The 21,285-nt window shown below is 35.7% G+C and overlaps 4 protein-coding genes across 7 annotated transcripts; 3 read left to right on the top strand and 1 right to left on the bottom strand.

Moving 5' to 3' along the window:
- Positions 1 to 68: 68 nt before the first annotated feature.
- Positions 69 to 15,919, bottom strand: cib2 (calcium and integrin binding family member 2). Of its 2 annotated transcripts, none has more exons than XM_055038936.1 (6): positions 15,833 to 15,919; positions 2,726 to 2,760; positions 1,513 to 1,624; positions 918 to 1,065; positions 622 to 817; positions 69 to 515 (listed from the first exon to the last, which is right to left on the bottom strand). In XM_055038936.1, the coding sequence occupies exons 1-6, from the start codon at positions 15,878 to 15,880 to the stop codon at positions 494 to 496; spliced, it is 561 nt and encodes a 186-aa protein (XP_054894911.1). In that variant the 5' UTR covers positions 15,881 to 15,919; the 3' UTR covers positions 69 to 493. The 2 variants fall into 2 exon arrangements, with proteins under 2 accessions (XP_054894911.1, XP_054894901.1); XM_055038926.1 differs by lacking the exon at positions 15,833 to 15,919 and adding an exon at positions 4,372 to 4,833.
- Positions 5,039 to 8,533, top strand: lrrc61 (leucine rich repeat containing 61). Its single transcript, XM_055038888.1, has 9 exons — positions 5,039 to 5,275; positions 6,179 to 6,274; positions 6,343 to 6,489; positions 6,591 to 6,651; positions 6,978 to 7,063; positions 7,149 to 7,214; positions 7,320 to 7,388; positions 7,519 to 7,644; positions 7,876 to 8,533. The coding sequence occupies exons 1-9, from the start codon at positions 5,248 to 5,250 to the stop codon at positions 7,980 to 7,982; spliced, it is 786 nt and encodes a 261-aa protein (XP_054894863.1). The 5' UTR covers positions 5,039 to 5,247; the 3' UTR covers positions 7,983 to 8,533.
- On the top strand, positions 8,927 to 14,661 carry idh3a (isocitrate dehydrogenase (NAD(+)) 3 catalytic subunit alpha). 3 transcript variants are annotated; one of them, XM_055038828.1, is made up of 11 exons: positions 8,927 to 9,009; positions 10,515 to 10,589; positions 10,728 to 10,811; positions 10,962 to 11,076; positions 11,234 to 11,421; positions 11,583 to 11,716; positions 11,803 to 11,905; positions 12,763 to 12,827; positions 13,030 to 13,114; positions 13,295 to 13,447; positions 13,531 to 14,661. In XM_055038828.1, exons 1-11 carry the CDS (start codon positions 8,995 to 8,997, stop codon positions 13,612 to 13,614), a joined length of 1,101 nt encoding a protein of 366 aa, XP_054894803.1. In that variant the 5' UTR covers positions 8,927 to 8,994; the 3' UTR covers positions 13,615 to 14,661. The 3 variants fall into 3 exon arrangements, with proteins under 3 accessions (XP_054894803.1, XP_054894812.1, XP_054894820.1); XM_055038837.1 differs by having other exon boundaries at positions 8,938 to 9,009; positions 10,527 to 10,589; XM_055038845.1 differs by having other exon boundaries at positions 8,971 to 9,009; positions 10,463 to 10,589.
- Positions 15,920 to 17,094: 1,175 nt separating the features above from the next.
- dnaja (DnaJ heat shock protein family (Hsp40) member A) lies at positions 17,095 to 20,395 on the top strand. The gene is made up of 8 exons (XM_055038818.1): positions 17,095 to 17,230; positions 17,551 to 17,690; positions 18,516 to 18,690; positions 18,786 to 18,890; positions 18,984 to 19,211; positions 19,306 to 19,536; positions 19,626 to 19,726; positions 19,824 to 20,395. The coding sequence occupies exons 2-8, from the start codon at positions 17,559 to 17,561 to the stop codon at positions 20,037 to 20,039; spliced, it is 1,188 nt and encodes a 395-aa protein (XP_054894793.1). The 5' UTR covers positions 17,095 to 17,230; positions 17,551 to 17,558; the 3' UTR covers positions 20,040 to 20,395.
- The last annotated feature ends 890 nt before the right edge of the window (positions 20,396 to 21,285 follow it).

Below are 21,285 nucleotides of genomic sequence, written 5' to 3' on the forward strand. Positions count from 1 at the left end.
ATATAATTTACATACATAAATTGATGCTTTTTTTAAAATGATTTGAATCTGAATAATTTTTTATTTTCAAAAAGGGTCGTTTAACATCGCTTCTGTCAAATTGTTAAATGTAGATACACTCCAGTACCTTCCCATCATCAGCATTTGAATGTGTGAGTGAAGAGAAATGGCTCATTTTATTGTAAAACATCTTTATAGATCCTAATAAAACCCTATATAAGTCACATGTCATTTCACTTAATTCTATTTTCAATCTGTCAAAAGAGACTCTTTAGAAGACAGATTATTTTTACTGAACATGACTAGATAGGCTTTTGATGCAACTATACACTTTTACTTTAAATTTATTATTGTAGGTTTTCTTTAGATAAGACCACATTAAAAAGAGTTTACTGTCTAACTGAAGATCAGAGTAGTGATGTGGCAGGGATAGCTCTGGTTCAGTCCCCAGGTTTATGAAGCTGCTGACATCAAAATGGTCAAACCATCCATCTCAGATACGGATATGAAAGGTGCTGGAAGAGTATAGAAAACAGCAGTGTTAATTTCAATTAATACAAATGTTTTTTGGAGAAACAACTCTACAATATGGGGTTAAAACATTATTTAAGCTAGCATTACCTTAAAAAATCTGGAGCCCTGGAGATCATGTTTTCAAAGTCAGTGTAGGAGAGTTTATTGTCTCCATCCAAATCTGCCTCCTCAATGGCTTTCTCACACACCAATTCAACCTCCTCAGGAGTCAACTCCTCCTTTGTCAGCTTATTTAAAGTCTTCTCAAGATCCTCCTTGCACAGGTAATTATCCACATTGTAATCTAATAAGGAAATAAATCTAAGTGAATTACATCAAAACATAATTTCATACAATTAAATTGTATAAAAAGGCATAAAAGCCTTTTTACAAGTTGTTATTACCATATATCTTAAAGGCATATATGGCTTTAAGTTCCCTTGGAGCCATTTCACTGAGGACTGAAAACATATCTACAAATTCATTGAAACTGAGGTTCCCCATCCCATCCTCGGAGAATGACTCCACAATCCGATTGCGGAATGGGTTTTCCTGCACCAGGCAAAAATATTCAGAGTAATGCAAATGACGTTAAGCAAAAATATAATGAACATTTTCTCATTTCATATTAGAATAAATTATGATTTTAGTTGATGAATAGTTTGGTAAGACATTAACTTCATAAATCAAGAGTTTTGGAAACAGGCATGTGATTTTGCATACTGCATTTATTGAATTTTGCTGACCAAAAACTTCAGAAGATGCTATTCAAACCAATCTGGCCCAAAATGAAAAGGTATTTTAATCAAAAATGCTTAACTTAGGACTGGTTTCTTTAGGCTTTATACAATAAGATTACGCTGATAAAAATGTATGGTTAAAATGAATTGTCTTATGTAAGTCAACAGTTCAGAATGCAGATGAAATTTTAAGAAAGAACAAAATGACATACATAACATGTTTTGAAAAAGCTTTTAAAAACAATTATCTTTGTTTCACCTTTAATTCTGGCATGTCGACAATCAGCGCTAAAGGCAGTTTACAATCCGGTTCATTGGTGTAGTCCATTGGTACAAGATGTGGAGCCAACTCATGATATCTGCTGTGCAACCTAAGGTTAAACGCAAAGCAGATTGGAACAAATATAATTTATAATTTGTAAAATATACCGTAAGGCATCATTCCCCTTCTTTCCACCCATTGTGTTAATAGTAACGTCAGTCAAACCACCAAAGCTACTACAGCTTTGACCTTCCTTGCAAGGCTGTCTCTTAAGTTTAGGAGTGTGTGTAGTATTTTTTATCCTTCATTTCAAAGTATATTTGGTAGATAAGAAGGCATGGCTCTCTGCATATGACAAGGTAATTCAGGTCTGTTAGACCAGGAAGAAATGTATGCCACACCTTTCAAGCACTGTCATTGATGGAACATTCTTTTTAAGGGAAAGTTGGCGATGCAAATTTTGTCTGTTTCCTTTGCCAAAAAGGAACTTACAGAAACCCATTGAGTAATATTTACATCAGTTACCATGTGGATTACAAAGCAGATTACAAGTGAGAGACAACATTCAAGCTTCTTATGGTAACACACCTTTATGTGAGTTTTGGGTGATAAATTTGGTCAAACTGCAGAGTAAAAGGCAACAGAAGAAGAGGGTAAAGTAAATCCGGCTTAAGTTTGTCAATGTTTTGGGAAACAGAAAAGGCAGAGTTCTTGGAAGACATCATTGAATCAACTTAATAGGAACCTTACCTCAGAACTACTCAAAATGTATCTTTTTCAACATAAATAGTAACTGAAGTCTATTCAACAAATTAATATTTCATAAGGTACCTTTATCAACAAAGGTACCAAGATTCTCATAATATTCTGGTTAATCCATTATTTTCCAGCTGGAAACTATCATCTTGGACTTTGAAAAGTATTTCTCATAAATCTTTAGAAAATTGGTAGAACATCTAAGATAACTTACACAGGATCCCGCAGGCAGATTTAGGCAATAAAGTTTTGAGGGGAAAACAATCTGGAAAGGTCATTGTTTATTGTAGAACCTTGTTTAACAAGGAAACTTTAACATACATTTTACATACAGGCTAACATAATCACTGATTTCATGGTCGAAACATGTGGTCAAATGTTTAGTCTGGTGATCGTCAGAACAAGAACATTGCCAATCAATCAGAACCAAACAATACAAAGAAAAATATCTTACCGCAAAATTTCTTTGCGAGTGAAAAATGTGCAGTCCTGCAATAAGAGTAGAAGATTAAAGCTCAACAGAAATAAAGTATATATGTCAATCAGACATATATAGGACTGGTTTCTATATATGTCATGTTATGTTTTTGGAAACATAACATTTCCAAAAATGCAGCTCTTGTGTTGTATTGGTGTTGCAGCATTTAGTGTCTATAAAAAGTGCTCCAAGAAAGGAACAGCGATGACCTGAGCCCCTGCTGCACGTAGAAGGCAAAGAGGTCATATTATTATGCCTCATTAACTGATACATATTTTTTTAATGACATATTGTTTGAAGTAGCCTATAGCATCAGCCTGCATCAATCACTCAGTGACCCATCTATCAAATCATATTAAATACAGATTTTCTAAATGTAGCATTGGCCTCAAACGAGGGTCCTCAAGGCCTTGTTCTGCAACTTTTAAATGACCCTCTGCTTCAAGACACCTGGCTTGAACTCATTAGCAGAGCTCTGTAGAGATTAAATGCATGCTAGTGAGGCATTTAATTCAAGAGTATAAGACAAGTAACATATCTTAAAGTTGCAGAGCTCTGATCCTTGAGAACTGCAGTTTGAGACCGCCAATAAAAAAGCTTGACCAGGTGTTTAGTTTCTCTAAAGCGCTGATGGCTGTGAGAGTACACACAGCAACATGATCTGCTGTTGTCTAACATGCATGTGTTGGCACATGTAATATCCAATAGCCCAACAGAAGAACGCCTTGGTTTACGTCAACCTTTTGTACTGTCTGATCTGTGTTCGCAGGTGTAAGAAACAGCACATAATACAGCTGAGAATTTCTAGAACGAAGTGTAGTGTAGTTGTCTGGAGTATAACAGTGATTGTGTCCTAGACCAGATGATTTAGCTTAGTAACAGTATGTATCCTATGTTTGTGTAAATGCTTCTGAAGCTCAGAAAGACACTCGAGCTGTAGGGGTAAGAGCCTGAAAATCTGAATAGAAAGACAAATAGAATAGAAGGACAAAACAAAGAGCAATGGGATTCTAAGAGGAATTTTAAAAGAGCCACTATAGTAACCAGAGCAACTCTTGAGAACTAAGCTGAGTCCTGAGAGTAGAGTTTCACAGTATATCACTGGCTTGGCATCAATTTTTAATCCCACAGCAAATCACAAGGTGAACTATTGCACAAGGAATGATGTATTATCAGACTGATACTTGGATTACTAATTTAACTGGATTTTTTTTTCATACGAGTTGTGTCCATTCTTCAATGTCAAGTCTAATTTGAATGTCAAGTCAATCAGATCATTGTAAATCATTTCTTCAGTGAACAAGAAGCTTAGAATACAATGTAATTAATTTTAGATACCAATTTCCTATTCTCAGTTTTCAATATGAAAAACAAACAAAAAAAAAATAAAACGATATAAACAGGTATAGATATTGCCCAACATTTAAAAAAAAATTACAGCAAATAAAATGAAGTATAAATCTTCACTTTTTCAATGTTATTTTTCTCTCATTGTCATCTTGTTCATAAAAGACTAAAGAGCAGGGACAATTGCATTGATAAGGACATTTCTTATAAGGACGTTATGCATCACTTTCCTCTGTCCTCCATCATAATACAAAAAAAGCATGCATTCATCTTACCTGATAAGCATCAAGTTGCTCATCTGTGAATATTGTTTGTTTATTACCCATCTTTATCAAGTAATTTGTTGCTTGTACACATTCAAAGCAAAGAACGCCCACCACCTTTTCTCAGAGAAAGGCATTTAGGGAGTCGGTGGAGTCAAAGTCTCCACACAAGTTGAGCCAAGTATTGTTGCAAGAACTTAAAAAAGATTGTTGTTGATGTCCATTCAGGATATTCCTGCCATGAGAGCAAACATTCACCGGAAAATGAATGAAAAGAGACAGTAGAGCAGGAGTCTTGTCACAGTTGCGGCAGAGGAGTGGACTTTTCTGCAAACCCTGTTGAGCGCAAACTGATCTGCTTCACCAGGTGGTGTTTCCAACAGGATGCAGACAAACCAATCAGACAACCCAGAGGCAGATAAATAAGTAAGCATGAACTAGAACCTGCTGCCAACAAGGTTGATGTAACAGCAAAGAAGGTGCTTTAGATAAGAACTTCTATTGAACTATCACACTATTTTATAAATACTGAAAAAAAAATATTCTATGTATATAAAAATATACATAATTTTTTAAAATAAAAAAATCATTTTTATAAAAAAAAACCTGTTGCACCTGAAGTAAAATAAATCAGTTCATCTTCAGCTCTTTAACTCAGAGATGATCGCTTCCCTGCAAACTCTCCCCCCGTTGAGCTGCAGAGGCTGGTGTGATGTCCGTCTCTAATCCACCTGCCTGTCATTACAGCACCAATGAGCGTGTCCTTATCCCACCTCTGGACAAATGATAATTTCACGCTCCGTAAATAATTCCTGTCTTAATTTGCGCTGCTTTAATTGTCACCCTTTGTGACATTTGTTTGATTTCTAACTGTCAAAGTTGCCCAGCATGGACTGTAAGCGAGAAAAGGAGCACGGTAAGTTTCACTGATAGCTTGTTGCTACGTTACTGTGTTAGCCTCTAGTAGCCTGTGCTAACTGAAGCTAACTGTGTCCAGAGGGGAAAAAAATAAGCTAACAACGCGTCTGTGCTTGTTATTCTTCCTGTTGCTTCATCATCTCTAGAGAAAAGAAAAGAAATAAACATGAGCTCTGCTACTATTTTATTTTACACATCCGCTCTCTTTTTATATGTTTGAATGATTATCATAATTTTTCCTAGCTGCTGCCATAGGAACGACGCTCACTGTTAGCACAAATGTAGCTAACGTTATTTAATGTTGCTGCTCGGTGACCGTAAAGAAAGTTAACATTTCTCATGTATTTCTTCTCAAAGATAAGACATAATTGGTGCTCCTATTTTTTTTTTTTTTTTTACCAATATTTTTTGATGCTTTTATTTCCTCTTGTTTACAATTCAGTAAGCTAAATTCAAAAAATAAAATAACGGACTGGTATTTACATGTAAAAAGACACCATCCTCGTTATCTAAGGTTCAATGAGTGAGGAGAATTCATGTGTAGGACTCAGAGTGCCTTCAGCACAGTAAAGCAAACATAACTCCCTCAGCTGTTACTCATGCATGCTAGTGGGATTATAATATTACACAACAGTGAGCACATCAGCACATCTGTCTGTTGTGACCCTCTCCTTTGGAGCTATCAGTAAAATGCTCTGTGTGCTGTCAGAAAAAAAAAAAATAATATGCTGCTTCTATTTAAAGTTTCTTTTCCCCTTGCTGTTAACAGAACAAACAGTGCTTCCAGCATTTTCTTTTGCATCGCTGAGTCAATTATAGGATCTGTAGTTGTACTGCATATTTAAGAATAGAAAGTGAATGTGCTTTGTTTTGTACGATCTTGTCACTCTGGTTCCCTCAGATGCAGAGTGTGAGAAGATAACCGCTGTGCTGCTGAAGTCACGGACAGGAGAATTTGATTTGGAATCCATTCTTTTTCTGAAACTCAGAGTTCTTGGTAAGGATTAGTGCATGTAGTGTTTATGTTCACTCAGTTAGTATTAAAATGTGCTTTTTGTCTTGAAGGTATACATGACCTTGGATGCATTGGGGAATGTGTAAATTTGGAGAGGCTGGACCTATTTGGGAACAGTGTCACAAATCTAGGACCTCTATCATCTCTTCGTCTTCTTTCTGTGCTTAATTTGTCTTCTAACAGAATCTCTAATATAGGTAAGGCAAACAAGCTTTATTTATTTATTTATTTATTTATTTTTCCAGAATTACATTGTGTGAAATTTATTTTTGTTCTCTGTTTTTGGTTGTTTTCCCAGAGCCACTTCGTAGTTGTGAAAATTTACAAACTTTAAATTTAGCTGGTAATGTCATATCCAGGTATGTTACAAATTTACATGCTAATAGTATTGTAAAATGATATTTTAATATTCCATAAAAATAAATCAAAGAAAAATAAATCAAAGCTGTTCATTTGAATTGCTGGTTAATGTCACTAGCTGCAATTATAAATTGGATAAAGTTTTTCTGTCATTATTCTAGTTTTAAAATGTATACAAATAAGCTAGTTTTTACTTCAACTCATTTTATAAATGCTGAAACTTTTTTATTATAATATTTAGATTTTGTCACTTAATAATTAAGGTCTATGCTAAATTAGACATTTTTTTAAAATTACTTGCTTCTAATGTACTGTTTTTTGACAGCACTGAGAGCCTACATTGCCTTGTTTCTCTGAAAAAGCTAGAAAACATACGTCTGAGAGACAACACTTACAATTACAGTAACCCAGGTAATTTATGGGAAATTTATTTGCAATTCCAGTAAATGAAAGATGGTGATTAATGTTTGGTATGTTGCTGCTTTGGTTTTGTCAGTGTGCAGGAGCGCATCGTACAGAGCTATTGTACTTGAGATGTTCCCGAACATCAAGGTTCTGGATGGTAAGATTTATTTTTCTGTGATTCTTTATCTTGGCAGTATTATTAGTTCTGAAGTCATTGCTTTATTTGGCTGAATATACTTATATTATCTGTTTTAAATTACAGGAGAGAGAGTTGTTGGACGAGGAAGTGAATTGTACCAGTTATGCAAAGACATTGATGACACCATAAAAGGTCATTTGTTTTTGTTTTTTTTGTTTGCTGCAAATATACTTCTATTCAATAACCAACAACAGTCTTACATGAATGTATTTTTAATGCAATGTTTTTGTAAAATATTGTTAATTTTTCTCTAAATGATCAGCTGGTTCATACAAGAATGGGCAGCTCATTGAACATACTGATTGCAAGCCATGGGTAGAAGATGGTTACTGGGAGATAAAGCGATCAAACAATGCCATTATTGAAGAAGCCTACAAACAGTTCAATGGTGAGGTTCACTGTGTTTTTTTTTATATTATTTGTGCTGATATTACAAGTGCTCCTGAGTAGATTAAATGAGTATCAAAAGCTCATCCAAAAATATTTACAATTGTGTATATAATGAATCTCCTTTGAGTTTCACTTTTAAAAATAAATAACAGTATTGAGCTAACTTCACAGTGTCATTCTAATGAATTAATGTCACCTGTCCATGTAATTGTCTTTTTTTTTACTCTAGATGTTCTTCATGAATGCAGACTCTTGAACAACAGAGCCACTCATGTGATTTCCCAGACTCAGAGATCAATGAGCTTGAAGAAGCAGCCAAAGCAATACACCATCTGAATTGGGCTATTTTGTACAAACCTTTTATGTAACTTTCAGCCACCTTTTTTGCTTTGTAATGATGTACTATGACAGATGTACTGTAGCTTTTTTCAAACAACCATGCTATATCCAAATGCTTTTTAAATATCGTTGCCTGACACACGTGCTCCATGCCGCAGTGTGTGAACTTCGCTGTTACTGTATTCATCCTATGCATTGGTTGACAGAATAAATATGGAGGCAGTTTGAAAACCTTGACCCATACTGATGCCCCTCAGTTTGGCTCATTGATGTCTTAACTTGCACAGTGTGCATTTTGTACAATGCTGTAGCTGGAAGTATTGCTGATAGCTATGCTGCTCATTAGAATTTGTATTGGTCTTTGCTTACAGGGTGTCCTTAATTTTATGTTGCTGGTTAATTTAAAGAGTAAATTGTGTCCTCTATTGTGTATTTTTGTTGTGCATATGCAAAGATTGACTGATTGATTGTTGGCTCTTTTTACTTGTTTTTTTTATAGGGTTTCTCTGTGCAACCAACTTGCTGAAAATACATTATTTATAAGCCTGTCGATGTGTATTTAATTCTGAGTTTATTTATAATAAATTCAGATAAGATGCATACCTATATCACCCACTTTACGATCAGAGCAAAATATGTATATTGTGATGAATTTGTTAAAACAAATATGGTCTTTGTAAGTCATAAGGCATTCCCACATATAATGCCATGCTGCCACCTGCTGGTGATTGTCCAATATGCTTATAACTAACCTAACACAGACGTTAGACACGTATTGGTCATTTTTGATATTTATTTGTAATAAAAAAGTTGACATTTAGTTTACTGCTTTTCCTTATTGAAGAAGGTAATTATTTGAACTACTATAAAGGTACAGTCATTGGTTTGTATTTTAGCAGATTATGTTTATTTTGAAAACCGGAAGTTTGCGCTACGTCTTTTCCAGCTTGTCAAGTGCCGCCGCCGCTCCTCAGAGCTTGACGTCGTCTACCTCACGATTGCAGGAAACATGTGGAGGTCAACGGTATGCGTCCATAAAATTTACCTCACTGTCTTATGCAATTCACTAAATCTTTTATGCTTCGTGTCAGATTTTTGAAAGCTGCTTTCAATCTGAAAAAGGAAGATAAAGCTACGAGGATGATTACACTTATTGAAAATGAGCTACAGCTTGATGGTTACTATAGTAAACAGAATCTTGCTAGTTTTACCTAGGTAGCTGCTACACTGACTACATGGTTCATCTGCTCTTCTGCAGATCATTTTGGGAGCTGTTTCTATTGAAGATAATTTTCTTGTTAGACCTAAAACCATATAGCAACACATGTCTACTGTCTACAGATTATTCATCTGCTAGCAAAGTCTGGTTTTTATATCAATGGCAAGGACAAAATCAAACCACAGCAAGCAAGTTTAGTCCACTTGCTAACTGTCCTTGCTGTTGCAGCTTCATCACAGCAATCAGATGGAGGTTTTTGCAGTTAGTTTATGGTGGCCAAAACAAATTGCTGAGTGTCATCTCTTCCTCGACAGAACTGTAAACATGCAATATTTCAAGCCAAAACAAAGAGTACAAAGTGTTTCATTGTGATGTTGAAAATGAGTTGACGCCAACAAATTGCAAGGAATATTAGCAGCAATTAAATCATAATCTAGTCATAATATCATGAACACTACTGTCAAGTAAATTCTCTTTTTATCGGCCAGAAGACTAAAAATAAATATTTATCCTCACATTGAATTGGAAGTCATTTAGACTCACTGGGCAACTTATTAGATACACCTGTTTAATTGTGTAGGAACACACATTTCAAATAAACCATTTATGTGGCAGCATTTGCAACAAACAAAACCTTGAAGATGTGTACTGCTCAGAATGAGACATGAATGTGTCTCAGCTCAATTTATCTCAAATTGTCTTCTGAACATGTCAATAAAATCTCCAACGGCGTTCACAGTAACTGCATCTTAGTTAAATAACACCTTATGGATGTGATGAGACTTGACATTTTCAGCCAATATTTGATGTTCTCAAGTCAATATGGGCTAAAAAATCAGAGGAATGTTCCTGTCCACTTGTATTTTTGCCATGAAGGATTGAAGGAGTTTTGATGGCCAGTATAACCCAACAAAGTATGAAAAAAGTTGTCTCTAATAAAGAAGACAGTGAGTTTCTACACCAATAAACAAATAAGGAGCATGGCACACTTAAATTGGAGTGTGGCTGGATTAACATCCTTGTCTTGCACAAGTATTTGCTGGAGTTTGATTCTCTAGTTGTTTAACCATACTGTCATCACAGCAAAAGAGAGGCACTGATTCTGCAGTACTATGGAAGTCTTTTTGGGGATGTTAATGATATTCTTTCACATAATATTCCTGGTTTTGATTTCTGTTTTTGTTTTTTCTTTTGATGATGCTGCTGACGGTTGCTTTCTTTTTGGTTGCTGAAAATAATAACCCCCTTCAATAATTAGCATGAATTATTGAAGGGGGTTTCTTGTTTTGTTTGGATTTTTTTGCTTGAAGTTCTCTTTGCAGGCATCACGTGGAGTTGCTGCTTTGAAGAATGAGCTTCTACAATCCAGGAGTTTCATCCGTGGGGTATTTACTTTTTTTTTTTTTTTTTTTTTCAAATTTACTTTAGAGTACTACAATCTTTTTGTTTGTTTGTTTTAATGTTTAATACATATGGGTGAACACAATTTTTATTTTGGTCTTTGTCACTCTTTTTCCATGCAGATGAAAACTGTTACATTAATCCCCGGTGATGGCATCGGTCCAGAGATCTCTGAGGCTGTCATGAAGATATTTCAAGTAGCTGAAGTTGGTTATTTACTTTTTTTTTTCTACTGATTTTTGACAGACAGGATCATTGTGAGAAATATAGTATTTTTTTATGCTGCTCAAGCTATGTGATATGCATCATCTAAGAAAATAGTGTTGTGCTTGTTGTTTGCATATCTTCTAAACTAGGTTCCCGTCGAGTGGGAAGAAAGAAACGTGACAGCTATACAGGGACCAGGTGGAAAGTGGATGATCCCTTCTGATGCCAAGGAATCTATGGATAAAACAAAACTCGGTCTGAAAGGTAATCTAGACCCTTTTTGCAACAAAGCCGAGTTTTCTACACATTTTCCCACATAAAAAAAGATTGCTCTACTTTATTCAGTTTCACACATTTGTTGAAAGTGAATTTTAAATAATACGTTTATTTGGGGAATATTTTCCACTATTTCGATCTGCAGGTCCTTTGAAAACACCAATAGCTGCAGGTCATCCCTCCATGAATCTGCTTCTGAGAAAGACGTTTGACCTCTATGCTAATGTGCGCCCTTGCGTCTCCCTTGAGGGTTATGACACGCCTTATACTGATGTGAACCTGGTTACCATCAGAGAAAACACTGAGGGAGAATATAGTGGGATTGAACATGTGGTAAAACTCTTAAACCACTTTTTTGATTAGAGCTATTTTATTTCATTACTTTTAATATCAAAACAACACAACTCACTGTTATCTTTACTTACAATAATTTACTATTAAGTTTCATTAGGCGTTAGTCATGTTCATTTTTAATGATGCACCTCTACTTTCAGATTGTTGATGGAGTTGTGCAGAGTATTAAGCTTATCACGGAGCAAGCCAGCCAGCGCATTGCAGAGTATGCTTTTGAATATGCAAAAAACAATCAGAGGACCAGCGTTACCGCTGTTCACAAGGCTAATATCATGTATGCTACTTTTCTCTACAGATGCCATCAAAGATTGTTATGCTAAAAATGCTAAATGACTGTCCAATGTTTGCTCATCTTTTCAGGCGAATGTCAGATGGACTTTTCCTGCGAAAGTGCAGAGAGGCTGCAGAGAAGCACAAAGATATAAAATTCACAGAGATGTACTTGGATACTGTGTGCCTTAATGTAAGTTCCAGCAATTTCTATTATGAATCAAGTTAGTTTTTCTTGTTTTATTTAAGCCTTAGCTGGTATTAGATACTCATTGTGTATAGTGTTACAGAATATTTATAGCAACAATTTTTCAATATCTAATTGATTTAATTTAAAACAGAAAAGTAATAGATATTTCTAACATTGCTGACAATGGTATTAAAAGTATTTAATGAATACCAGAAGCTATCCTTTAAATATGCTTATTGTGGAGAATATTAGTCTTTTTGCTATAGTTTTAAAACATACAACAACAGGTGGCACTCTTTAACTCCTTTTAAATAAATTATAAAATATAGCCTTTCAGCCAGCTGACCTGCAGTGCCTAGCAGCATGATGAGGGGAGGATGTTCCATCCAGAGTGCAAAAATCCCAGTCACTCCAGCAGTGTCTCTTGTATCTTATTAAAAGATATTAAAACTAAACACGGCATGATGAAGACGTTTTTGTGGTTCTGAAATTACAACTTTGCTAGACATTGATAACCAGCCTATGTAGAGCCCTTTTTAGTCAACAGAAGATGACTAAAAGGGCTCTACATAGGCCAAACAAATTGCAACGTATTACCACAAGAGGGAGTAATAACTCTATGTGTCACATAAATGTAATGGATAATGCAAACTTCAAATAGAGACGAGGACTGCAAGAACTTTGTTGAAATAAGATAAATAAGTGATACATCGTTTTACTACAAGGAAATGGTTAAAGGATACTTATTTTGCATGTGTCAGAACAACTTGCAACATTTGATTCCCATACAATCCATGTGTATTTCCGTGGCACTCTTGATATCTGCAATTAGAGGCAACATTGTCAAAATACTCCTACAGATGGTCCAGGATCCCTCGCAGTTTGATGTCCTGGTGATGCCAAATTTGTATGGAGACATCTTGAGGTAATTACATGATAAGTTCTTCCTTTAAAGTTTTACAAATCAGAAAAAATTAAAACTTGAGGATCCGGTCAGAAAATTTGGTGATATTTGTTGACTTAATCAGAAATAATAAATGAAAAATAATTACAAGTGACAAAAAGTAAACCTTATCAGAATATAACAAAAACACATTTACATGTGTTGTTTTTTCTACTCGTTGCAGTGATCTCTGTGCTGGATTAATCGGAGGTTTGGGAGTGACGCCAAGTGGAAACATTGGTGCCCAGGGGGTGGCCATATTTGAGTCGGTACGTTGCTTTATATTTTATTACACATATTTTTATCTAACATAATTAAAGTCAGATAATTAGAAAAAAAATCCAACTGCTGAACTAAATTTAGGACAGTAAGATTTGCTTCCATTTTTTTTTTATTTTCAATTACATCAACCATGGCAGTTGACTGTTTTTTTTCTTTCCTTCTGCCAGGTTCATGGAACTGCTCCAGATATTGCAGGAAAAGATCTTGCGAACCCCACTGCCCTGCTGCTCAGTGCCATCATGATGCTGCGCCACATGGGCTTACATAAGCACGCCCAGAAAATTGAAACTGCTTGCTTTAACACCATTCAGGACAAAACGGTAATTCACTTTGAAAGACAACTTGCTGTGAGTGTATTAATAATGTGATGCTCCTCCTAAAGTTTTTCATAATTTTCTTCAAGGTTCTAACCAAAGACTTGGGAGGAAAGGCCAAGTGCTCAGAGTTCACAAAAGAAATTTGTCAAAGAGTTCGGGACCTGGAGTAAAAGGAGCTTGTGAGGCTTCTCATAACGTGTCAGTATAAAATCACGTTGCACTGTATGACTTCATGTTAAAACTTTCACCCAGAACATGTATTTAAAATTCTGGTGCTTATGAACTTAAATGTTTAGATTGCAGCACCTTACAAAGAATTGATTTCACCACCTCATGAAGAACATGCTAAATAAGATTTTTGAGGATGACTGTACATTAATCTTTAATGTGTTTAAAACTCACTTTAAAATAAGCGGGACAGTCATGATAAACAGGTCGTAAGTCTTCCATTATGGCGCTCAGACAGTAGGCACTTGATACTAGTGGGAACAAAAGGCTTCCTTATGCACAAAATCTCATCATTTTGCACATGGTATATTTTTAAACCACTAGGTGTTGTAATTCCAAATTGAATATGCAGAGCACAGTCCAACAGAAATGTGAAACTTTAACCTGTTTTTATTTCTGTCTAGCTTGCTATTAAAGTCATCTGACAAAATTTTTATATATCCAATCTAAACTTTTCTAATATTTAAATGCATTTTTTTGTGTGTGTACAAAAAAGGGAAAATAACTAAAATGTTCTAATTTTAGGGTTACATTCGTTAAGGAAAATGAGAGTTTGATTAAATTCAGAATAAGCACTGAAATTACACAATTTGTAATATTTTTAGAAACATAACACTGGATGTAAAAGTGGAATAGTTGTGTAATAGCTTGTTGTTTGAGTTTCATTACAAATATGGACAAATTACTCAGACTAATAATCTAAAAACATTTCATATTGTCAATTTTTATCTTTGTGTCCCTTCCTTTGTTCAGCTCTTTGAGTTATTTATGTTCTTGTTTGAAAAATGCAATTTAAATAAAGTTGAATTGAATTAATTACATGTTTAACTACAACATTAGGTCTTGAATGTTCTAGGTCTTAAACGAATGGTTAAAAATTACACTTGTTTGAAAATGTCTTATGAAAGTATGAATACAAAGATAGGAAGTTCGAGACCATTTTGACAGACTTGAAGAAAATGTCTCTTTAGAATAAAAAAAAAAAACATTTGAATGATTAAGGCCTCAAATACGAACTAGCCGGAGTGTCTTTTTTTCATCAGATTTCCTAAAACATTTTGAATACTGGGTTCTAAGTTCTTATATTGTCTTACAATGTTAATAAACAGTATTTACATTAAAATATGTCTGTTTGATTATAGCTCTCTCCAAAATTTGCTCTCTGTTCACCTTAAACTATTTTGCACTTTGCTCTTCACCCACTGCCCTTTTGATACAGACAGGAATCATGTGAAGACATTTGAGAAGGTAACTTAAAATAACCCCCAAGGAGTGCTAGCAGCTAAACTTCACAGTCATGAAGAGCTCCATACATAAGCTTGATGCAAATCAGATTGTTAATTCAGTGAACTCCGGACCTCTACTTTGTCATAATGTATCCAATTGAGAAGAAACTCTCTGTGGCCGCTTTAAAAAGCTTTTGCACTTTTGCAAAAACACATTTCCACTTTTCCCATTCATTTCTGCCAGCAATGCATGCTGGTTCCTATTCTTTGCAACTTTGATATAAATTATTACATGCTTGAAGCACTGTTGGATTTATGTCCGATACACATAGGTTAAATCTGAAAAATACAGTCCTTTCCACAAAAGGAAAATTATGCAGATGTCTGCAAAAAGCTTAGTCTGGTTTTATTTATAATTTCAGCACTGACCCTAGCGTCCGAGTTAACTTTTACTTCAGCTCATTTTTAGCAGGGATTGGCAACATGCAGTGAGCTGCAAGGATCAAGCTGATTCTTGCTTATCAAACAGAAAATTGTTTTTATTGCTTTCATTTAACCAGTCAAGAGTTGAAAATAATCTTGTAGTAGCTCCAACAGCTGTCTTTGCTATTTGCATTTTTTCCAAGGACATCAGTACTTCGCTCAAGTGTAAGCTAACCAGCCGAGTCACTTTAGTTACACCTGCATATCTCAGATACCATCTGTCTGAGTGGCAGAAGTTGGTTAACAGTATTCAGGGAACATTTTGTACCTTCTGATGTTCCAGCAGGACTCCCAGTGTAACAGAGCAAATAAACATGTCCTCACTATAGGATTACTGTCTTATACTTTGAAGCAGTGACTATCCTGCTTGTTCAGGTGTTTTAATGACAGAGGATTGTTAACTAAAATTTTATTTCTATTTGTTGTCCATTTATTGTGTATATCCACTTACCCTTGAAGAGCTGCAGATGCCAATCGCTGGGCAATAGGCAGTGTACATCCTGGAAAGGTCACCAGTCCATCACAGGGCAACTTAAAGACATTGGACAAATAATGATGCTCACACACTCATACCTGGGAGCTATTTAGAGAGACCTGTTAACCTAATAGTGATATTTTTAGATTGTTTGGGGGGAGGGGGAAGAGCCGGAGAGTCTGAACCCACACATACTCAGGGAGAACATGCAAACTCCATGCAAAAAGACCCCAGACCTGGATTCAAACCCAGGACCTTCTAGCTGCAAGGCAAAAATGTGTTACCAACTGTGCTATTGACTGTGCCTTTGATTTGTAAAAAAATAAATGGGTGCTAGTGAAATTTCTTCTTTTTATACATCCATGCCGTTTCAGTCCAATCTGCATACGTACTTAGCAAATAATTTTAGTGTCCATCTAATCTTTGTTTTTATTTCAGCATATCCATCTAATTTTCAATGTTTCCACTGAGTGCAGATAATCCCAGAGGTAGCAAGGCCTCCTTGCCATCATCAGTTTTAGTTCCCTCCACATATTCTCTGTCGGTCAGATTTAAGTAAGGACTGGGCCACTCCAAAACATAATAATTCCAGCAATAAAAACATGTGGGTACATCTAACAGATTTCTTGAAATCTAAATCTGGCAGAGTGGTAATTTTGAGAAACATTTCCAATGCACTAAATGCAGTAATTATTATTTTTTTTGCTATTTATTGCAGCATGAGGCGAATACTTTTAAAATAAGTGCAAAGGTTCCAGAAAGAAAAAAAAGGTCTAGAAGTAAACTTGAGTACTTTTACAACAATGTAAAAAGTGATGTCTCATCTTAAGAAGCAATATATTTGGAGAAAATAACAGCAGCAATATGTCTGACTGTTTTGATTATATTACTGAGGAAATCAGCATTGTCTGTGTTACAATGATGAGTTTGCGAGACTGATTTGAAGCTTGAAGACAAATAACCTTAAAACCTCTCTAAAACAGTTCTATTTAACTGTTTGTTGCTGAATTTATCTTCATTTAACAGCAACACTATCCTCCTATTCCCCTCTGTCAGAGCGGCGTTGCATAATATTCTTTGAAAGACCTTCACCTATTGCCCCGTATTTGAAGACAGAAATTAGGTCAAGCCATTCGAGAAGCCGGTTTGAGAGCGCCACCCCCCTCGCGCGCCATCTTTTTTTTTTTTTTTTTTTTTTTTTGCGTTCTGGTATTTTCTAGACTCTACGTAAGTCTACGACACATCCGGGTGCCGCTGCTCGGAGCTCTCCAGAAACTTCTGCACAGGGTTCGACTATAAAAAGGAGCCGTGTCCTCTTCGCCTAGTGTCAGTTAAACAGCTCTTCGTCAGGGTGAGATCAAGAAAATACAGCAAGTAAGTGGGATAGCTTTATTTTTTCACTGATCTTTATAAAGCTGTGTAGCGGGTACATTAAGGAAGTTTAATCAAGCTCAGTGGTAAGAGTAAACTGCTGTTTTTAGTATCATCTAACCAAATTTTAACGTTAAGTTTAATATGCAGTCTGGTTAGTTCATTTTTGTGTATTAAAACTGAAAGAGGAAATTCTATTTTAAATATCATCTTTATTAGAGGACACATTCACAACTTGTTCAATTTTCTTTTGACATTTTTATTCCGAGCCGGGTAATACAACGGAATTAAATAGAAGCTGTTTTATTTATTTATTTTCACAGTAGTCACCATGGTACACGAAACTGGTTACTACGATCTGTTGGGGGTCAGCCCAAAAGCCTCGACGGACGAAATTAAAAAAGCCTACAGAAAACTAGCACTGAAATATCACCCGGACAAGAATCCCAATGAAGGCGAAAAGGTAAGCGATAAATGCAGAGATTGCTCTAATGCGTGCAAATGTTCAGTTACTGGACCGTTGCTTTCCGTTTTTAAACCTCCTTGTTGAGAGACGAGACAGAAGGAACTTTCTGGAAGCATCCAGAAAGTTCTGCTTCTGTGTTAACACTGGGGGAGATTAGACCAGAGTGGAAGAGCGAACAGTTCTGAAGTACACACATTGTAGCACATGACTTTTTAATCCATTTATGGGTTTGTTTTTTTAATTTAAATTAGGTCTCAGGAATTGCTTTTTAAACAGCTGCAGTTTTTTAAAAGCTAAAATCCTGGGGTAATTTCTGTTTCCCAGTCTAAATAGAAATCTATAAAAAACAAACAACAACAAAAAAATAAACTTGTGATATAAAACCACAAATGACTTAATTGAAAGAAGTTTTGAGGGGATTTTCCTCAGTCTCCAGATTATCTTTAATAAATGGTGATGGTTACAAATTGATGTGGGACAGTGTGCTAGAAAACTTTAAATAACAGAACACTGTGGTGGATTTAGAGAAACCTCTTATAAAAGGCAAATTAAACACAATGTCATATCAAAACCACTGTGTTCAACTCCTGATATTTTAAGTATAAATAAAGAGCTGGTTTTTTGACGGGAAGGCTGATCAGGTAGCACACTAATTTATCAAAACCACCTCCATAGTTTAACTGATAGAAATATAAATGCTGTTATAAAATCCAGTATTAAAGAAGAATCAGCTGTCTTTCTCTAGCAGAGAAAAAAAAAGTATGTGTAACATGTATAACTGCAAGATTAAAGTCACTTAAAGCTTTCTCTTTTGTTTTTCAGTTCAAGCTCATCTCTCATGCCTACGAGGTGCTGTCTGATCCAAAGAAGAGGGACCTATATGACCAAGGAGGGGAACAAGCTATTAAAGAGGGAGGCATGAACTCTGGGGCTTCGCCAATGGATGTGTTTGACATGTTCTTTGGAGGTGGAGGTCGAATGCAGAGAGAGAGAAGAGGTGGGATAAAATTACGAAGTCTAAGAACTCCAACTTGGATGTGATGCACTTTGAATATTTAGATTTTAAATTGCATTTAAATTTTTTCCTTGAAGGAAAAAATGTTGTTCACCAGCTTGGGGTCACACTAGAAGAAATGTACAATGGTTCTACTAGGAAGCTTGGACTTCAGAAGAATGTAATTTGTGAAAAATGTGACGGTAAGTGTTAGACCTTTTTTAGGATACTTTTTAAAAAGTCCCAAAACTGTTTCTCAAGACAGAAAATAAATGTGTCTTGGTTTCATTTTAAAGGTTATGGTGGTAAAAAAGGAGCTTTGGAGAAGTGTTCGACTTGCAAAGGCAGAGGAGTACAAATCAGAGTGCAACAGATTGGGCCGGGCATGATTCAGCAGACCCAGAGCATGTGTCACGATTGCCAGGGACAGGGGGAGAAGTTTAACGCAAAGGACCGCTGTAAGAACTGCAACGGACACAAACTGGAGCGCAAGAAGAAAATTCTTGAAGTTCACATTGACAAAGGCAAGTTATTATGACTTGAAATATGCAAGGGTAAAGTAATCCAATATAATTTAGACTAGGAACTTGGATAAAACCTTGATTTTAATTGTTCCAGGTATGAAAGATGGCCAGAAAATTACATTTCACGGAGAGGGTGACCAGGAACCGGGACTAGAACCTGGAGATGTTGTCATTGTCCTGGATCAGAAGGAGCACCCGCTTTTCCAGAGGCAAGGAGATGATCTGGTAATGAAGATGGACATCAAACTTGTAGAGGCCCTGTGTGGTTTCAGAAAGACCGTCCGGACATTAGACAACAGATCACTCATCATCAGCACAATGCCAGGTACAGCATTTCTTTTGGTTGACCAGCTATCTTTACCTGCTTTGCTGCTGTTGGGTTTATAGATGTATTCACTTTTTGTTCTCTTTCAGGAGAAGTCATCAAGCACAATGACATCAAATGTGTTCAAAATGAGGGCATGCCTATCTACCGGGATCCCTATGAAAGAGGAATGCTCATCATTCAGTTCCAGGTGAGTTTCTTAATGCATTTTACAAAACCGACACAAATTTTAAGTAGAACTTTTGTGGCGTATGAAGCAACTGGCTGATCACATTTTCTGCTTTCAGGTGGAGTTCCCAGAAAACCACTGGCTCCCAGAGCATCTCATGTTCCAGCTGGAAAGACTGCTTCCTCCCAGAGAGGATGTGATGATAACAGATGACATGGAGGAGGTGGACCTCTGTGAGGTTGATCTCAGTTCACAACAGAAACGCTACCACAGAGAAGCCTATGAAGAGGAAGAAGAGGGTCCTAGAGGCGGAGTGCAATGTCAGACACAGTGATTGTAATCTAGATTCCAGTTCTTGGTTTTGAAAAGGTTTGATTCACTTTACTTTCAAAGTACGGACTTAAAAGAAAAGGACAACTTGAAAACAACACAGCTGCCAATTTTTGATTTTTATATGTTCGTTTGACACCAACATGTAACTGAGGAAGTGGTCTGTTTTACAAATTGTATTTTCTTGTCACTGTTTCTGTATTTTAAGAATTGTTTTTCTTTCACTTGTTTGTATGTATTATCAATTCTTCACTCATTCTTTGTTTTCAGAGGCTTTAAGGATGATTCGTATGCTTTCTGTGAAGGTAACGTCAACCGTGACACATTTGGGGTCATTTAATAAAAGTATAGGGATCTTCATCTGGAAGTCGTTTTTAATTTCTTATATTTTACAAACAAGTTTCAACATGCATGTCATCACACCACTAGTTTGCACATTGTATTCTTTCCTAGTTTGTTTCTGATAAGCAGATGGCCTGAAGGACAAACCTTTCAGGACAAAAAATAAGTGAAGGTGAAGGAAACCTTAATCCAAGTCCAGTCTAAAGTATAATAACCAATGAATTGTCTAAAAAGCCTTTTTAAATGAATGTTACTCAAGGAAGATGCTTTACTTATTTATTTTTAATCAGACTAAAATATTTAAAACCCAATGTCTCCCTAAAGGTTGGAATCCTGAGCAAAGCAGCTGCAGCACAAGACCAAAGTTAATTTCTATTAAAACAACTCCAGACTCAAAAACCTTATAAAGATTTAACGTTTTGTCTCATTTGCAGTTGTTTACAGAAAAAATAAGGTTGGGAAAGTCAGGGTACACTACCTATGTGCAAAACAATTAGAATGTAGTAACTGCCAGAAAGAAGAAACTAATGATATCACACGTCTCGCTTAACTTAATAATTTTATTCTGTGCTTTACATTGATATTAAATAGATAATATTAATAACTAATTAGTTTGAACATGTTGCATTCGAAAACATGTTTCACACAGGAAGACCATTGATGGCAAACCCACCTCTGGACTCCATTTGTAATGAAAATAATAATGGACCTCTGTAAATAGGTGCCCAATAAAAACATGATTTTAATTTAAAGCTCAATAATATAGCACTTGCACTGATATGGTTTTGAGACGGTAGAAGTATTTGGTGTTGGCTCCTCTTGGACCAGTCAGTTTCAGTCTCTTGGAATAACTAACAGAAATTCATTTTAAGATCAGTATTGTGAGAATCAGTCACAATAGCTAAAAT

Source organism: Poeciliopsis prolifica, unplaced genomic scaffold (genome assembly GCF_027474105.1).
Source record: "Poeciliopsis prolifica strain line A6 unplaced genomic scaffold, Auburn_PproV2 SCAFFOLD001, whole genome shotgun sequence".
NCBI classification, from domain to species: domain Eukaryota; kingdom Metazoa; phylum Chordata; class Actinopteri; order Cyprinodontiformes; family Poeciliidae; genus Poeciliopsis; species Poeciliopsis prolifica.